This window comes from Callorhinchus milii, unplaced genomic scaffold (genome assembly GCF_018977255.1).
Source record: "Callorhinchus milii isolate IMCB2004 unplaced genomic scaffold, IMCB_Cmil_1.0 Scaffold2, whole genome shotgun sequence".
NCBI lineage: Eukaryota > Metazoa > Chordata > Chondrichthyes > Chimaeriformes > Callorhinchidae > Callorhinchus > Callorhinchus milii.
In genome coordinates this window covers 1,369,210-1,388,918 of record NW_024704743.1, presented here as the reverse complement: position 1 = coordinate 1,388,918, position 19,709 = coordinate 1,369,210, and the positions used below count along the sequence as shown (strand labels likewise).

General features: G+C 49.8%; 1 protein-coding gene and 1 non-coding gene across 7 annotated transcripts in view; both read left to right on the top strand.

Annotated features, from left to right (window-relative positions):
* Window positions 1-19,709, top strand: part of nktr (natural killer cell triggering receptor) — an 82,419-nt gene that overhangs the window by 28,707 nt on the left and 34,003 nt on the right. For 5 of the 6 annotated variants that reach the window (XM_042332502.1, XM_042332500.1, XM_042332499.1 and 2 more), the window contains exons 3-6: window positions 5,015-5,097; window positions 15,477-15,551; window positions 17,415-17,522; window positions 18,527-18,571. In XM_042332502.1, coding sequence (XP_042188436.1) covers window positions 5,040-5,097; window positions 15,477-15,551; window positions 17,415-17,522; window positions 18,527-18,571 — 286 coding nt within the window. In that variant the 5' untranslated portion in view covers window positions 5,015-5,039. Of the gene's footprint in view, window positions 1-5,014; window positions 5,098-15,476; window positions 15,552-17,414; window positions 17,523-18,208; window positions 18,572-19,032; window positions 19,061-19,709 lie in introns of those variants that run through there. The other variant, XM_042332504.1, reaches the window with a different exon arrangement.
* trnat-cgu lies at window positions 1,723-1,799 on the top strand. Its single transcript has one exon. It is a non-coding gene; the product is annotated as a tRNA-Thr (tRNA).

The window sequence follows — 19,709 nt, the reverse complement described above, 5'->3', positions numbered from 1 at the left end:
CAATCACTGAACTCCGTGGAAAACTGAAGCGCTTTGAGATGTTTTTCCTTTGTTGGGTGTTATCTGGAACGCCGTTGTAATTACTGTCGTGCACGGCGATTAGTTTTGCAGGAAAACGTGCCACACATCAAGGTCCTGCAAACAGCCACGAGGTCAAAATCAACCTTCCAGAGTTTTATCTGGAAGATTGACGGCCAGTGTTCTCTGGGAAAAATTCTCCTCCCTTTTCGAAATTAGTTGCTGGGGTCTCCGACATCTTATACTGTGGAGTCCCTGGAGCTCGGGGGTTAGAGCCCTCGCCTCGCAAGCGAGGGGACCCGGGTTCGATTCCCGGGCAGGTCAGGGCGAGACGTTGGGTAAGGCTCCTCACTCCACACACACACACTCCACACACGACTCTGTTTACCGGCGGTCAGTAGGAACCCGGTTGTTAGTCGATTGGCGGATCGCTTGTCCCGGGGATAATAATCCCCACCCCAAAAAAAAACCAAGGCAGCTCAACGACGTGACAAGGCGCTATTTCAAATGCGCTGAATATTACTAGCAGTATTTAGTTGTTCGTCCTTCGGAACGGCTGTCTGGCTAAGCCCGCGCGCGCGCGCGTGTGGGTGTGTGTGTGTGGGTGGGTGTGCGCGTGTGTGTGTTTAAAGGTATTGTGATGATCAGTGATTGGAATCCCTGACTGCGACCTCCTCTTACCCCAACTGAGCTGAAGGCTAAAGTCTGTGGTAATGGGAGTTTAATAGTCAGTAGATGCTGGCGAGATTGAAATCGATGCTATAATCAGCTAATGCAGCATTTGCAGAACTACCAGGACGCTCAATGGGGAGCGAATCTAATCTTCCGAACCAGAGTCCGTCCGGGCTTTGATAGCGTACCCGGTTCTGCTGCTTCTTAACGATTTAATAAATGCAACAAAAAAAAAGAACCCCCCCCACACACACACGCACACACACACACACACGCATCTCGATAAGTCAGAAGCTTGTGGAGTAAGCGGAAGGGAGAGGGAGGGAGGGAGGGAGGGAGGATGGATTGTCAGCTGGCTGGCTCAGCAACCGTTTGCTGTGAGGTCATCCTCTCACTCATGTTTTATAAAAGCTCAACTCGCCTTGAAACACTTCACTCGCTGCCGTCGCGATGGACTGGGAGCTCGACGTGGCCAGAGATCGACTTCGCAAGCCACGGCTTTTGATGTCCTAAGAAGTGCGAGTCGGATAGAGAGAGAGAGAGACAGAGAGAGGGAGAGAGAGAGGGAGAGAGGGAGCGACAGACGGAGAGAAAGCCTTGAGCCCTTTATGTTGTCTGAGTTTGACGTGCGTGCGTGTGTTGGTGAAGCCGGCACGTAGTTAGTCGCGCGCTGTCACCTCAACACTCAGATCACCGAAAAGCTGCGTGATTTTAGGAATCGTATCGCTAGAATCTTCAGGCGTCGGCGAAATTGTTTCAAGCCAAGTAAGTCTCAAATAGATGTTCGTTGCAGTCGATTCGTGACCTGCAGTTTTGCTGGAATCGATCTACACCGAAAATAAGTGTTGTTTTATTTTTTGCTCGAGTGGGATTAACACTTCTGCTTTCGCCCGGTCGCGTTATCTCCGCTCGGTTGAAACAGTTACAAACGTCCCTTCGGTAGCAGAAGAAATCTGTTTCCTCGTATAAACAACATTCGTCCTTCACTGTGCTTCATTCGAACCAACTCCCTTCTGTTGATCAGATGCCAGAGTCCTGGAGCTCAGGGGTCAGAGCCCTCGCCTCGTGAGCGAGAGGACCCGGGTTCGATTCCCGGGCAGGTCAGGGCGAGACGTTGGGCAAGTTTCCTCACTCCACACACACACACACACGCGCCTCCTGTTTACCGGCAGTCAGTAGGAACCCGGTTGTTACTTGATTGGCGAATCACCTTTCTGGAGGTAATAATCCCTCCGAAAAAATAAAATAATAATAATAATTTGGTCACTCAACCAACGGCAAGTTTGTGAGACACCGTCGTGCTCAATCGGCTGCTGCGTTTCGCCCACAAGACATACAGTCAATTCACTTTGTCGTGAACCAGCTGTAACCCGTGGCAAAGGATGGCACTATGGAATGTAGATTTCAGTGCTAACACTCACAAGCCACTTACCATGCCACTTTGCCGTGTTCTTGCAGTCGTTTCTGTGTCCAGGTCCTGCTGGGCTATTCTTTGAGCGGGAAACTCATTTTGCCGTGCTCTTGCAGTCCTTTCAGCGTTCAAGTCCAGCCGCGTCCTTCTTCTTTGAGTGGGCAATTTTTTTTGCCGTGTTCTCGCCGGGCCTTTCTGCGTCGGAAGTCCAGCCGAACTGTCCTTTGAGCGTGCAACTCGTTTGGCCGTATACTCGGGTGCCTTTCTGCGTTTTAAGTCCAGCCGCGCTGTCCTTTGCTCTTCGGATTCATTTAAACGGCCTGCTCTCTTTCGTCTGGCGCTTTCATTTGTCCTTGAAAGGGCTTGATCTTCGCTTCTTAGGCATCTTTAACCCTTAAGGTTAAGAAAACGTGCCATTGGGAGGACTCGGCGGGAGGGCTCCTGTTTGGGAGGGCTCCCACACGCGGTCGTGGATTGAGTGACCGAATTGTGATGATGATCATTATTATTATTTAATAACCACACAAAATAAAGCAGCAAGACAGATGGAAAGACCATTTTTGGGGTGAATTCAGACAAGGGAGGAATGTAGGCCGGTACGCTGGGGAGAGCTGTGCTCTTTCGAATTACTGTACCGCCAAGGGATCTCTAACCTCCACCTGAAATGCTCGGCTCAGTAATAAAACACCCTCCCTGTCCTGCAGTGAACATGTCAGCCTAAACTGCGAGCTCAGTTCCCAGGGCAAGGGCTCGGACCTTAATCGTGTGACCCACAGGGCGAGCTCGCAGGTAACTGGAAGTTAGATTACACTGGGCCAGTTACATTTTACATTGTGCACCTGGCGCGTGTTGACGTATTTTCTTGGCTATTCCCCCACTCCCCCTCTCCCTGAGCTGTCAATCTGTCTCAGTCAGTCTCTCTCGCTCTCTCTCTGAGTTAAAAGCTGTTGGGTCGAGCCTCACGTCAACCACAACCACAACAACCTGCACTTATATAGCGCCTTTCATGCAATGTAGCGTCCCAGAGCACTTAAGGACTATGTCCTCACCTCGTCTTAAGCTGACAGACACTCCAGTGCGGTGGTTGAGGAGGTGTTCCACTGTCAGAGGTGCCGTCCTTGGGATGGGATGTTAAAGCGAGGTCTGCGCCTGTTCAGATGAACGTTAAAGATCCTGCGGCGCCGTTAAGGGAGCTTCTCTCTCCCGGAGTTCCTGGCCAATCCCCCCACCCCCAGATAAAATTGGCCATTCATTCCATGGCTGTAGCCTGTACCTGACTCTTCGACCGTGCCATCAGTCATCCTCCTTCCCCTCCCCTCCCTTCTCCCCCCTCCCCAACCTCAGCTCGGGTCTCAAATGCTGTACACTGTCAAGCGCCTTGGGATGTCCTCCCGACGTGAAAGGCGCTGTACAAATGTAATCTTGTTGTTGTCCTAAAAGCTCGCGTTTCATCCACTTTGGCTCCTCGTCTCCCGGTGCCGTTTCTCAAGCTGTCTCAGTCGATATCGTACTTGATCTGAAGCTTCACTGTCGCGTGCACCGAACGTCTTAAATGGCCGCGTGGTGTTTCGGTAGCGCGGGGCTTGTTTGGCTCGTGAACTGCAAGCCAGTTCCCGACGTTCTGAGGCAAGGTTAGATGTCTTTGATCCCCTGCCGTGTGGGTGGACTTCAAATCCAACAACAAAAGAAAGCAAAACACACAGGTCTTCTTTTTTAAAACTCTCCAGGGAAGGGGCTTTCACCGTTGAAGGTCAGAGAGCGACAGTAAATAAATCTTGGGACTATATTGATGTATTTCAGCCACGAGGCCTCCGAAACTCTGGAACGCTCTTACTCCATCCCCCTCCGCCTCGCCCCCTTCCTGCCCCTTTTTCACGACACGCCTTCCCCTTCGACCGTCTTCTGCCCCCTCCCGGCTCAGAGTCGCGCTCCACCACTATCAAGCGCTCTGGGGCTTGTAAACCCTGTGCGAGAAGCGCTGTGTAAATACAAGTCGTCGTCGTTGAAATCTATGTAAGCGAGAGCCAGAGACCAGAATCGTGCGCGATGTGGTAGCTCCTAGTTTGCTGAAGCAAAACTAAACCGCCCGTGGGAATCGATAGGCCCTTATTGCTATCAATTATTTTTTCAACGTGATATTTCATGTCCCTGTTCCCAGGCGAATTGCGACATGACACGACACGCATTGAATATCAGACCGAATTCGAGAAATGTGTGCGTTTTTTCCTCTCTCCGCAAAGAGACAATTGTTTGCAATTTTTAATTTTAATTTCTGTGGCACAACGCTGCATGTTTAATTGCACCGTCGGTGCATATTTACGTGTGTGTACGTGTGTGTTATTTTGCTGCTGCTGTGTTGCTTTCTTAATTTAGTTCCTTCAATTAGTACTCCTTCAGCTCTTCTGGACAGCAGTGTTGTTTAATTACTGAAGAGTGACTGTCTCAAGAGTGTTTTGCTTAATAGGCTTGTTGGGTGTCATACGAAAAGGATGAGTTTGCATATGAATCTCAATCCCCCGCCCACACTCCCCCCCCCCCCCTCCCCTTCCCCACTCCCTCTCGTGCTGTTGGAGACTTGTGTGTTCCTCTGCCTTTGAGCGTCTCATTCACACACTGCTCGTCGCTCGTCACCCGCAGAAGAAAAGACGGTTTGTGCCGTCTTTGATAGCATGAGAGTCGGCTCGTCAGAAGGAAGGGCGGGAGAGAGAAGAGAGTAGAGCGAGGAAGAGAGAGAGAGAGAGAGGGAGAGGGAGGGAGGGAGAGCAGAGTGCAAGAAAGAGAGAGAAAAAGAGAGAATAGATGCCTGCAAGACTTTTAAGAAGAGGTCGCTTTTACATAGAGTCCTGACCGGGTTCAGCAGAGATTCATTGACACGGCTACCTTGCCAACCTCCTCCTCTTTGTTCTGAATCAGGTGTGAACACAGAGTGTGCCTTGCGATGGGGGTGAAGAACCGTCCTCAATGCTACTTTGACGTGGAGATAAACAGGGTTCCAGGTAAGACATCTTTGTAAATTGTCTATTTATATACGTCTCCCAGTAAGTTCTTTGTCTTGGGATGAATTTCTTTCAGCATTTCCGAATAGTCATACACACACTCGCACACAACACACACACACACACCCCCGTGCGCACACAACACACGCGCGCGCACGCACAGAACACAACGCACACTCGCACACAACACGCGCACACAAACACAACACACACTCGCACGCAACGCGCACACACACACACACACCAACCAAACACGCACACACCCCAACGTACACGCACACATGCAGGATTTTGTTTTAAGTAAGGTAAGCCCTCTCGACTTATCTTTTATTTTCTGCTTCAATTGTTTTTTGTGCATGTATCATGTATGTAGAAATGCTGTGAAAGTGAGCCCGAATCATTTGCGCTACCCGGGGGAATGGATAGAGAAATCGATCGAGGGAGGGAGGGAGGGAGGAGGGGGAGTCTTTTTTTTTCACAGAGGCTCGACGGATCAGATCCTTGTTTTAGTTTTTGTTCAGCGACTCGCATCAGCAGTCTGTACATGACAAATTATCCGCTTTGACCTCCGCATTTCACTCTTGCTGAGTTTGCCGAGGCGGGCGGGCCGTTTGGTGTAAATCAGGGTTTATTAAGTTATGGATCCTAATGTTTTTAGAACGGTCTCTCCCCCACCCCTCGCCCTCCCCTGCGGCTGGGGGGCAGGGGTGGCTGTAACTGAATGAAAGAAATAAATTACAGAGTGTTACCGCATGGAAACAGGTCATTTGACCCAACTAGTCCATGCCAGTGTTTATACTCTGCCCCTTCCCCCCCCCCCCCCTTAATCCCCATCTCTCTTACCCCTCTAATAATAAATTGGTCACTCAATATCCACAGCTGTTTGTGGGGACGCTGCTGTGCGTAATTGGCTGCCACGTTTTGCCCACAAAATACACAGTCAATTCACTTTACAGTATATTCCCTGAAGCTCTTTGAGGCATCTCAATAATGTGATACGGTACCAGCTCACGTTGGGCTTATCAGTTGGGACCATACACTTATTATTTATTTAATTGTGTCAAACTTGCATGGAAAATAAACTCTTGAACAGGACTTGGGCAGATGTGCGATTTATACAGATCTGTATTTACTGTATATCAAATGGAAGGATTATTCTTATTCCCGGGCGGGGCGAAACCTTGGACAAGTTTCCTTACTCCACCCACCTGGAATTGGAATTTATTGTGAAAAAAGGTCCTATTTTCTCCCTTCTCCTGAACAGCAATTTAAATTTACATCCTGAAGCGCCTTTCAACATTGGGAGGAATGTTGAGGACAGTCAGGGATCTGGATCTGAGCTCTGGGGGTTGGGATTAGGGAAGGCAGAGGGCGGGGAGGGGAGAGGTAGGAGGGTGGCTGAAGGCACGATTGAAGAGGAGGGTCGAGGGAGGCAACAGAGGGAGCAAGGCCATCAACGTGGGATTGAGTTCCGAAAAGGTTGGGGGCGGAGAGGTTGATGGTGGTAGGGTGGGCCGGGCAGAGGACGTGAAGCCCACTGAGCGGAGGGAGCGGACAGGTTGATATGGGGTTAGCAGGTCACAGAGGTAGGGAAGAGCAAGAGGCCATGGAGGTCCTTGGAAGGCGAGGTTGATGGTGCGGAGAGCTCTAATGGGTCTCTAATGAACAAGGCAGTTATTAACTTGGTCCTTAGATCCTGTCGCTAGGGGGCACACAATCTAGTTTTATATTATAATATTATGTGTTTTTATATTTTAAAAAAGTAAGTAAATGTAAAAGTAAAGTTGCCGGTCTCCACTGTCTCCCAGCTGATCATTTTCAAGATCCTCAACCTCGCCTACAAATCAAAATAAATCAAAATAAATTGTTCACTCAGTCCACGGCTGTTTGTGGGGACGCTGCTGTGCGCAATCGGCTGCCGAGTTTCGCCCACAAAACACCCAGTCAATTCACTTTACAGTGTTATCCTGTGAAGCACTTTGAGACGTCTCGAAGACGTGATAAGGCGCTGTATGAAAGCAAGGATTATTATTATTATTAATATTTCACACGCACCACTACTCGCCAGTCTCCCCAGCTCCACGGTTAACAATGTCCAAATGATTCAGTATTCTGCCGCATGTGTCTTGGCTCGAACCAGGCTTTTCGCTGTATTTGCCACCCCCGCCTCCCCATCACTCCAGTCCTTGCCAGAGTACACTGGCTCCCCGTCACACCACGCGCTGCCCACTCAACCGGCTCGGCCCAACCACCCGTCCCTCGTCCCCTCCGCTGCACAATTGGTGGCCGTGCTTTCAGCCACTGTGCCCCCGGCCCCCCCACCCCGTTAATTACAATAATAATCCTTGCATTTGATATAGCGCCTTATCACGTCGTCGAGTCGTCTCAAAGTGCTTCACAGGATACACTGTAAAGTGAATTGACTGTATATTTTATGGGTGAAACGCGGCAGCCAATTGCGCACAGCGGAGTCTCACAAATAGTCTTGGATTGAGTGACCAAATTATTATTATTTTTGGAGGGATTATTAATCCCCTGGAAAAGCCATCCACCAATCGACTAAAAACCGTGTTCCTACTGACTGCTGGTAAACAGAGGCGTGTGTGTGGAGTAAGGAAACTTGCCCAACGTTTGGCCCTGCGAACGCTCTTACCACTCAGCGATTACTCTGCACCCACCGCACAAATACTCCCCGAACCCTAGGGGAACTCGACCCCAAATCAGAGAATAAATCACCACCGCACTCTCTCGGGCTTCAGTCCTTCATTGAAAACACCTCTCTCTTCTCTTCTTCCCGGCTCAGATCTCAGACAGGAATCAATGCGTCCAACTTGTGGTGACTTTGATTGTAAAACTAAAATCTAAACGTGCGAAGGCCATTGCAGCCCCTGTGAGCTGTTCCGAAAAGCAATCGATGGACACGTAATCAGCCTGACTCCAGGCAAAGGTTATCAGTTAGGAATATAGAGCCGTCTTGTCAAATTTAGCCGCACAAAACTGTTAACTTACATTTTCGCATTTGGCTGCTGCATTTCGCCGACAAGATTCACAGTCCCTCCACTTTATAATATATCCTGTGAAGCGCTTTGAGACGTCTCAATGACGTGATAAGGCACTGAATCAAACGCGAGGCTTTACGGCCAGCGTTCTGGATTTGATGTGGGTGAAGGAATAACCTTTGAATACAGCTATTGTTGGAATAACTGAATACTCATGGGAGATGCATTTTACAATATCTAAACATCTCGAAGAGCTTTACAGTAATTACTGTAATTAATGTCTAGGGCCATGACTTTTGTAGGCAAACGTGGCAACCACGCCGCTTCAGTAAATAGCCATGAGGTGAGCGACCATTTTATCTGAAGGATTGGATTGAATTTCTTTCTCGAATCTGATGCGGATGAGCTTTGGGTCTTATTTCAATAAGATTCAATTGATGGGTTGATGCGCCACACCATATCTCGCTTGAGTGTGGGTGTACGTGTGTGTGTGTGTGTCTGTTTGTGTGTGTCTGAGTGTGCTGTGTGTGTGTGTTGTCTGTGTGTACGTGTGTGTTTGTTGGTTTGTGTGCCTGGGCATGTGGTGTGTGTGTGTGTGTGTATTAGGGGTGGGCGGGGAGGGGGTAAAATCATTTTAACAGCTGCAGGACTACACTAAGTTCTTCCAGTTTCCAGAGATGAAACTTTATACTATTGACATCCGGCTTTTATTCCAGCTAAAATACTGTTACTGCGGCAAGTGGAGGGGGTTGGGCGGACATTGGATTATGTACGTAAGAAAAAAAAATGGGTCATTTTCTAAACCACAGAGGACAGCACTTCCAGTTTGCAGAATCGCTAAATGGCCTTCAGTGCTTGTGTTGTGCGTTCAGTGCCTCACAACTGCAGTCGCTCTTTTGTGCATCGAGTTACACACAATATTGGAATATCGGTGCTATTGGAAAAGAGAACGGAGTTGCTCTCTCCCAATATTTGGCCGACAATCCCCGCCCCCCCCCCCACCCCAAATAAAATTGGTCATTCACTTCATGGCTGTTTGTGGCTCCTTTCCTCACTCCCTTCCCATCGCCCCCTCTCTTCCTACTTTCAGATCTCAGCTGAAGACCCTTCTTTTTGACCGCGCCTTTGGTCACCTTCCTCCCCACCCCCGGCTCAGCCCAGGGACCCGTTACTGTACAACGCTCTGAGACGCCGTCTGGGGTGGAGGGCGCTATATACATCCAAGTTGTTGTTGTTTGCAGGACATTGAAGTGTGCAACTTGGCTGCCATGATTGCACACAAAACAATTACTGTATTTTACAGTACGTGTTGGAAGCTACAATTCAAGTTGACGATTCTTTGGGGGGGGGGGGGGTTTGATGCACAGTCTCAGCAGCTCTGAGGACACGAAAGGGCCTGAGCCCAAACATCCTGTTCATTGTGGAGTCTCGTAGCGTAGTGGTTAGCTCGCTGGCTCGCCTCGCAAGCGAGAGGCCCCGGGTTTGATTCCCGGGTGGTGCAAAACATTGCTCTGTGTACCTAGGAACCCAGTTGTTAGGGATTCAGACCCAAAGAGTCTGGCTTCCGCCTCGCCGACATTCAGCTGCAGGAAATTTGCGCTCATCCAGACGTTGATGTACGTCAAAACAGGCCATCAGGAGACCGGGAGGCGCAGCTGGAAGGGGGGGAAGTAGATTTGGGTGTCACCCGCGTACGAGTGGAAGTCGACACCGTGTCTGCGGATGACATTTTAGACAGTGTTCAGCAGAAACCCTTTGTCTCTTTCCGCTCTATTCCGTGAAGCGCTTTGAGATCTGTCGCGACAAGGCGCTGTATCAGACACAAGGATTATGATATTATTTATTATTGCCCGCGCCCTGCCCGTCCCCAGCCCGGATTGAGAGGCCCTGAGCGAAGGTCAAGGACAGAATGAACCTGAGATCTTTCCGAAGCTCCGTTTGACACGAGACGCCACTGTCAACTGAGGAAGCCGAAAGGGTTCATTTCTTTTAAGGTGCAAGTTTAAGACCAGCGTTTGTAATCTCACAAGTTGCCGCCACTTCCTTCCTCTGCACAATTACATTAGGTCTGGCGAGGGCCGGCTTAATCGATGCCTTAAAAACTCGAAGGCTCAGCAAATGATATCTTAACGCTGGCAAGGGACCTCTGATCGCTAATGAGGATGGAATTGTCGCCACAAAGGCAGGGGCCGCCCTGGCGAAAAGTGACAAATTGCAATAGTGAAATTTTAATGAACTTTGCATTTAAACTGCGAAACCCTAATTCAGTCCCGACAAGATTAACTTCGGGACGGAGTTATCCTTCGCCTCCTCGATCCCGCGGGGTGGAGCGAAACGTGCGGGGCTACACCGCGCCTCCGCGCCGTTTGAAGGCCGCGTGCGTTAAAGACATCCGGAAATGGCTTTTTTCAGCGTCTTAACAGCTTCAGATGCTCTGCGTTTAGAAGCTGTCACGCACCTCGCTGTGCGATTGCACCGAGAATTCGAATTATTTTTTGTAATGATACGTTAAACAGGAACCTAATTATCAGTTGCTGAAGCACTTTGACTTGCCTCACTCTTTCCCCACCCACTCATTTCATTTCCTTTCACGTTTCTCTCTCTCTCTCTCTCTCTCCTATTTTATTTTTCCTGAGGGATGGGGGGTAGGGGGGATGGGGGGGTGGGCGGGGGAGGGGGAGGGCCAGGGGGGGTCAGCCGGGTGTCTGACACAGGCAGAATCCCATCACCGTGTTTCAGAGAGTATCCAAACCAAGCTGAGCTCCCATATGTGGAAATTCTTGACGGACCCCCCCCCCCCCCCCACAGCTTACCTAATTCCAGTGAGTATTAGACTCATGTTGGCAAGGACCAAGGCTTGGGGGGAGCCCAGAGTGTGCGTTGGGGGTAACTGCTGGAGTCTAACCAGCTAAACCCACACACACAGCTCGGCCATCGAGAGCCCTGTCTGGCCAAGCTTTCCCGCTGCTTGTCCAGCGAGGACCACCCTACCCGTTAGTTAGGGCTTTGGCTGCAGAGTTAACAGGAGCCGAGGGGGAGGATTCTCTGCTCCCAGTGACTGGTCGGCCCTTCCAGGTCCTGCCGCTGAGCCACGGCTGGACCGTGTTGGCATCAGCGGTGAGTGCCCTGGAATACTGCGGCCCCTCCAGGCTCAGGAACCAGACTACCAAGACCACCTCAGAGGGCGGTCTTGATTCTGACATGGAGCCAGTTCAGCCCCAAAGTGTCCCTCCCCGCTGACACCCCCCGCCCGCCCCCACGTCTCTCTCGTATTGGGTTAGCATTCCACAGTCGCCCTCAATCAATTACATAGAGTGATTAACCATGGAAATGGGCATAACTGCATCCACTCCTACTCACAACAGTAAATGTTAAATTATATTTAGATATGTCCTAGCGCTAACATAAAATGCGCACAGCGTGCTGAAATACCACCGTTCTAGTTGACGCTGAGTCACACGGGTAACCATTATATTTATAAACAGTGGGACTCTTTTTAATTTGCGCTGTGTAATGTGTTGGTCTTGTTTGCTCGTTCTGTCCACTTGATGCCAAGGGTTCCAGCTGCAGCACCAGCACTAGATTGTTGAGGGACTCGAAATAAATATTACTTTAGTGCCTTTCCCGGCAGGAGAAAGACCCGATGCACTTCAAAGTACCGTGAAGTGCACTGACTTTAAGCGCTCCGAGACGAACAATGCAAGTTGTTGTTGTCTGTGCGTTATGTAGAGGAACAAAGCTTTTTTAGCTTCGAAAATACACCACCACGAGAGAGGTGATGCGAACCGACTGACGTGCGAGTGTGGTCACCCATCGTATCGGGCAAGTTCAGTTACTCGGCGGCTGGTAGCTCTTGCCTCCTGAGTCAGAAGGTCTTCGGCTCAAACCCCCCGTGACTTTGAGACTCTTAGTCTAGACAGACAGTCCCAATAATGGAAAAGTACTACAATAAGGTGCCAACTGCCTTTCTGGATCAGTCAATCATTAGGATTATGTTTACTGTAGATGCACTGTCAATAACAATCCTGGCATTTGATACAGCGCCTTATCACGTCTTCGAGACAGTCTCAAAGCGCTTCACGGGATACACTGTGTTTGTGGGCGAAACGCGGCAGCCGATCGCGCACAGCAGCGTCCCCACAAACAGCCGTGGGTTGAGCGACCAAATTATTATTTTGATTTTTTTTTGGGGGGGAGGGATTATTACCTGAGGTTTCTCGTTAGCCGGGAATCAAACCCAGTTCCTCTGGCTTGCGAGGCGAGTGCTCTGACCCCTGAGCTACAGCACGACTCCATGAGTTTTAGGGTTCTCTCTCTCTCCCCATTAACGCTCCAGTTGGGAAAGCAGAGAGCTTTCTTTAGCAAAGCGACATTTCGCTCCCGGGGCCGTGCTGTCGATCGACGCCGAGACCGCGTAACGTTTGAAAAGACGATCGGTTTGAAGTATTTGAAGAGGAATACAAGGTTATGAATATGGAATGCTTCTACAAGTGCCTGTTTGCAGCTGAGACTATTAACAATATTTAAAAGGGATCTGGATAAGCGTTTGAAGAGGGCTATGAAGGGTTCAGGGGAGAGGGCAAGGCATTGAGTTGAAGCCATTAGCTTTGATGGGTGAGCTAACACCAGTCTAGACTCGATGAGCCAAAAAACGCCTCCTCTTCTGTAATTATCATGATTTGTCCTCTTATGCTATGAACAACACACCGCCAAATACTAGCAACATGAGGGTGGGTTAATATTGTGGAGAATTTGCTTATCGTCTCTGGCGGACAGAGAAATAATAATAATCCTCGCATTTGATATAGTGCCTCATTGCGTGGTTGGGACGTCTCAAAGCGCTTCACAGGATAGACTGTAAAGTGAAGTGACTGGTTTTTTTGGGGGGGTTTGGGTGAAACACAGCCAGCCAGCCGCCCACAGCAGTGTCCCACAAGTCGTGGAAATAACATTATGGGATATATAGTACGTGGCGTGGGTAGTTCAGGGCACATGTGCGTGCATCCGCCAGGAAGGTGGAAGGGCCAACTAGATGGACCTTGCTTGATCTTTTTTCGTCCAGCATTCCTTATTTAACTGATGAGACCAGCGTAACATTTTATACGGGGTGGGGGGGGGGGGGTTTGGTTGCAACGTTTGCTTGTGTCTGTTCCGCTTAAAATCCTGTAGGCTGGCGCGTCATCCGCTCTTCTCTGACCCTAAGGAGTTTGTGCCAGAGCTCGCGATTAGACAGTGTCACCTGGAAGCCTTTTCCTCACAAAGCGATGGCATTCATGAGTGATTTTTTTTTTAACCCGAAGGAAGACTCTCGATGCTCACAAATTCACATGTTACTCAATGACTTACTGCTTTTGCGGGCCACGCTTTTGGATTAGACGATTTGAATGAATTAAAGCACCGAATGTCTAAATCGGGAGTTCCTATTCTTCTACCTCACACTCCCCCGACTGAGGGGGGGGGGACACGAGCTGGTTACCACGGAAACGGGGACCAGAAGCCGAAAAGATCAGAGAGATGATCAGCCCCGGTCCGGTCCAAGGAAAATGCAGCTCGAGGCTAATGATATCCCTCTAGACGTGGAGCCTGCTCCGGCATTGTGTTGGTTTAGAGCCGGGAATTAAACCGTCCTGGGAAAAACCATCGAAGGTTGTGCTTTACTGTTAACCCGAAGACAACTCGCGCGCGAAAAAAAAAAGGCTCTCGTTAATCACAGGAAGGTCGAATCGAGCTACGCAGATGGGAAGCTGCATCATTTTAATTTCTCTCTCGCACGCGCATGTGTTTCGCCCACGCAGTAGACTAAGTCAACTCGCTTTACAGCGTATCCCGTGAAGCGCTTTGAGACGTCTCGAAGTCCGTGCCAAGGCGCTGCATCAAAGGCGAGGATTGTTGTTGTTAGTTATTATTTCTGGTCTGCAATATTTTAATGCCCTTTTGAGAGTTCCTCTATTTTTTCTCTTCTCCAAAGCCCCGGGGCTCCTCTTCACCCTCCCTTTGTTGGTTCGCTGCCGTTCTTCCTCACGGTGACGGTAACAACCTGCGCAGTTGATGTGGCGCCCCCGTCACGTCATCGAGGCGTCTCAAAGGAACTCCGCAGGCTGTATCGTAAAGCGAATTGCCTGTGTGTTCTGCGGGCGAAAGGCGGCAGCCGATTTGCGCCCAGCAGCGTCCCCACAAACAGCCGCGGGGTCTTTAACGTCCACCTGAACAGGCAGGTGAGGCGTCGGTTTAACGTCTCACCTGCAGGCGGCACCTCCGACGATATGTGCAACGCACGAGCCCTCTGGGCCGCACGGCCTGGTGTGAACGGCGCTGTATAAATCAATAAGAGTGGTTGTTTGGCGCGAAGCTTTGCGCGCAAATTTCTTTGAGAAGAAAACCGAGGTTGGGGTTGATATTTCCTCGCTCAGGATGGTGGGAGTGGGGAAATCACTTGGTTTAAAGGACTGTTAGTGCAGAGACGGTGGGGTGTTTCAAGAGGCCGCAGTCAGGGAGTGTGGAGAAAGGGCAGGCAAAACGGTATTAAAAACAGATAAATCACTCGCTGATGATCTAAAGGAATGGCGGAGCAGCGTTCACAGGTTGAACGGCCATCTCTGTTCCCATATCCATCCTGTGGAACTCCATCCCACATTCCCTTGGCCTCGCTCCCTCCCTTTCATCCTTCAAGGCACGCCTCAGGACCCCCCTCTTCCAACCGAGCCTTCGGTCACCCTCCCTGCCCTCCAGCCTCTCTTACCCCAACCCCCAGCTCGGGTCCAAATCCCCGACTGTCCAGCGCCTTGGGACATCCTCCCAACGTGAAAGGGGCTGTGTAAATATTGTATTGTATATCAGCGCTCCGAGACGCTATCCTGCATGAAGGGCGCTACGTAAAAGCAAGTTGTTGTTCTTTTTACGTGACTTAAAAGCTTATTTTTCCGTTTTCCTGGTACAATATTCTGTAAAATTGCGAAAACGCTGTGTATTGTTTGACGCGCGGTGGAAACGCGCGCCAGGCTGTCCCGCTGAGATCAGAAAGACTCCGTCAGGAGCCACGCACATATATAAAAAAAACGAGAGCCTGTTAATAACGTGCGTTCTGTTTTTGAGTGGGTTTGATATTTTGACGTCCCTGTCCATTCCTAAGCTGCAGTGAATTCGACGCGGGCAGGATGTGAGACTGAGCTGGTGGATAAACCACAGTCCTTGGAGGAAAAGCTTTTTCAGACGTGGGTTATGTGCTAATTCTCCAACAACTCCGACGGGTTTTTCCGTTAGCATTTATTAACAGGTTACCCGTGGCTCTGGCGACACGCTGGCAGATGGATTCGAGCTGCATATATTTACATGCGATTGTGGAAACCCTGGAATGATCACTCACTTCTCCATCTCTTACAGTGGGCCGCATTGTTTTTGAATTGTTCTCAGATGTCTGCCCCAAGACCTGTAAAAACTTCCTCTTTCTTTGCACAGGTAGGTAAACGAGACTGCACTGCGCTGTTGAGTGCGGATGGCGTCTGCGCTATCTTGCTACCGTCGGGGACAAAAAAATCACTTGGCCCCTTTTGCTGAACACGTTTTAAAAAAAAAACGCACAAATCTCTCTCAGGCGGGTAATAATAATAATAATCCTGGCGTTTGATACAGCGCCTTATCGCGTCTTCGAGACCTCTCAAAGCGCTTCACCGGATACATTGCTGTTCAATATACTGAGCTGACTTTGGGCGAAACGCGGCGGCCAATTGCGCACGGCAGCGTCCCCGCAAACAGCCGTGGATTGAAGTGACCAAATTATGATTATATTTTTTTTTGAAGAGATTATTACCCCCGGAAAAGCGATCCGCCAATCGACTAACAACCGGGTTCCTACTGACTGCCGGTAAACAGAGGCGCATGTGTGTGTGTGTGTGTGTGAGTGTGGAGTGAGGAAACTTGCCCAACGTTTCGCCCCGACCTGACCGGGAACCGAACCCGGTCCTCTCGCTCGCGAGGCGAACGCTCCAACCACTGAGCTCCATCGGATACCGAATCAACCCTTTTGTTCCTTCTCCTCCCTCCCCCCTCATCGTCTCTTTCTGCCCCCCTTCCCGGACCCTTTCCTTTCCTCTTTTATCTTCCCCGGCGTCGCTCTCTTGTGCTAAGCCAGTGGGCAATGCTCCATCTAGCGGTTTAGCTGAGAAACTGCCTAAACTGCCCCCATCACGAAAGGTAGAGATTGACTGCTGCCAAAGTCCCCGGGTCTCCCCACTTTAAACCTTAACGCGGACAGTTCACCCAATTTCTACCTATAAGTCGTCCTGTAGCTCAGTGGGTTAGAGCACTCGCCTCGCAAGCGAGAGGACCTGGGTCCGATTCCCGGGCGAAAAGTTGGGCAAGTTTAATTACTCCACACACACACACACACGCAGTAGGAACCCGGTTGTCAGTTGATTGGCAATGGCTTTTCGTGGGTAAAAATCTTCCCCCACCTAATTTTTTTTAAAAATTGGTCACTCAACCCGCGGCTGTTTGTGGGGGAACGCCGCTGTGTGCCATCGGCTGCCGCGTTTCGCCCACAAAACACAGTCGATTCACTTTGCAGTGTTATCCCGTGAAGCGCTTTGAGACGTCTCGAAGACGTGATCGGGCGCTGTGTCAAATGTAAGGATTATTATTATTTTATTCATGCAAAATTCTGCTGGAATCTCGGCCTGTCCAGGCGTCCCCTTTGAGGAATGTTAAACTTCTCGTCCTGTTGGGTGATGATGTAACAATAACCAGTCCGGATAAACATTGCTGTACCTCTTCTCTTCTCACTCATCAAAAGGGGCAGATGAGCTCACAAAAGTTAGCGACAAAGTTTTCTGTCCCGCACGGCACTTCAAGGGGGTGGGGTGCGGGAGGGAAGGTACGGGGAGAGGGGGGGTTACGTTGCTTGTTGTCATTGTGATTTCGCATGACCATTTACCTCTTGAGATGTCAACTGCCGCGTGTTGGTGGTACATGATGTATCCTTATCAATGCCTTGTGCGTTGGAACAAAAATCCCAACACTTGTCCTGCAGCTCGATCAGGCCGTGCATATAAGCCATCGGTACGAGGAACCCTTCCGTGCATCGCTTTCTGTATGAATCTTGTTCACCGTGTTAAAGGGAGAGCTGCATTTCGCCCATAAAATATACAATCAATTCACGTTACAGGGGTATCCTGTGAGGCGCTTTGAGACATGATAAGGCGCGGTATCAAATACAAGGATTATTATTATTATTATCCTATCGAAGACGTGATAGGGCGCTGTATTAAATGCAAGCATAGGAATTATTATTACTGCTGCTGAACTAAGGTTTGTCTCTTGCAGGTGAAAAAGGATTGGGAAAAAGAACTCGAAAGCAGCTTTGTTATAAGGGCTCCACTTTCCATCGCATTGTAAAAGAATTCATGATCCAAGGTGGTGACTTCAGCGAAGGTGGGAAGAATATCATCTGTGTTCATGATCAAAGCGGTATCAAGTCATCTCACAGCGCTAGGGAGCCAAGTGGATTACTGCCTTGATATAACTTTGATTAGACTATTGTTTGCATGTGTGCGTGAGAGTGTTTGCACTGTCAAAAGGTGATCCTAGCGTAAAGCCTTCTCAGTTTGGGCTCATAGCACTTCCACACACACAGAAGAGAGAGAGAGACACACACACAGACACACTCACACAGAAGGTTATTCGTAGAGACTCGGCGTCAAGGCTTTAAAAGTTCCAGACTGACACTCGAGTGCAGGGCTGGGACCTTGCGTTGACGGCACTAAGATGAGCCCCTTAAACCCGGGTCTCATCTGCCTGTTGTGGTTAAGCCCGTTTGTGGGTTGATTCCCGGTGCGGGGCGTGGTGGGTGGGGGGGTGGTGCAGGACGAAATCTTAGACAAGTTTCCTTCCTCCTCCCACACCTCGTTACCCAGCAGTAAGTTGTCAGTTGTTAGTTGATTGGTAGATCACTTTTTGGGAGTTAATAATTCTTTCTAAAAAATAAATAATAATTTGGTCGCTTCAACCCACGGCTGTTTGTGGGGACGCTGCCGTGCGCAATCGGCTGCCGCCTTTCGCCCACAAAACACACGCGCAGCCGATTCACTTTACGGCGTGTCCCGCGAAGCGCTTTGAGACGTCTCGGCGACGTGATAAGGCGCTGCACGAAAATGCGAGGATGATTGTTATCAAGGCTCCCCGCGGTGAAGTTCGAGAAGAGACGGGGGCTCCCAACGACGAGACTGCAAGCTGTTGTGGTTGACGCTGGTGGTGCGGGCCTGCCGCGAGTGCCTGCAAGCGCACGCAGTTCACTGCGACTGGAGCCGCCGTACACTCGTGAAACGCTGCGGGACGTGTGCTCGACGGAAGGGGCAGGAATCCTGCACTTTAATGTTTGACGCGTTGCACGGGGTCCAGTTTGGAACCTGGTGTACTTACACACTTGTGGTTCTTAGGTAATGGACGAGGAGGAGAATCTATTTACGGCGGATACTTTGAAGGTAGGACTTCTGTCGAAATCTAAAGGCCCAACCTTGATCTCGTTCTGTTTTACTTGTTGAATAGAAATCTTACCCCCCACCCCACCCCACCCCCCCCCCCCACCCCATCTAACAATACGTGAATAGTATTGCTTTTAATTCCCTCACCTGTTGCATGTAGCTAGTGCTTGGATTGTTGCATGCACAAAGTAGATGCATGAATTTGGGCTAATCATTTCTTAGCTTGTTCACTGGTAACTACGAGAGAGCGAGAGAGAGAGCGAGAGAGAGAGAGAGAGGGAGAAAGAGAAAAAAAAAAAGTTGTGGATTTATGAGAAAAAAAATTTATAAAAGAAAAAAAAAAGAGGTAAATTATTATGCAGTTAAAAAACTTGCAACTTGCAGCATGGAGGCTAGGCAATTTATTCATGAGAAAACCTATCGTCCTGCCTAAAACTTTCAACATATTCTTTTATTTATAGAGAATGTGATCTTTTGCAAAATGAAAAGGTAAGAGAAAAAAAAGCTAAGTAACACAATTAAAAAAAAACACCCCCCCCCCACCCCCCCCCCGCCCCCCCCCCCCCCCCCCCCCCCCCCCCCACCCTCTCCTTGCACCCTCCCAAGCAAGTACCTTTATCGGCAGAGTTGATGGAGTTATATGGTCTGATTTTTTTTTCTTTTATTGCTTGCCAGACTTCAAAACGAAGCATACGCACACCCAGAGAGACACACACACACACGCACACTTACACGCGCTCACAGGCGCGCGCGCGCACACGCAGATGTGCACACGCACGGATTTGCGCACGCGTCAGCTGTGCACACGTGCACAGTTACGCACATACGCGGATATGCGCACACGCAGACGTTCAAAAACGCATACGCCTTCGCCCCCCCCCCCCCCACACGGACATACAGGCACACACAGACGTGCACATACACAAACAGACATGAACGCCCACCACCCTTCCACACGCAAAAACACGCACGTACACACCACCACACACGCACACAGGCGTACACATTTCCCCCCCCCCCGACCCCCCCCCCCCCCACATCCCCCCCAAACGCACACACACAGACACACACAGACACGCAGCCGAAAATTAAATTGCTCATCTAGGAGCATTAGTGCATTATTATCGGTAATGATAAT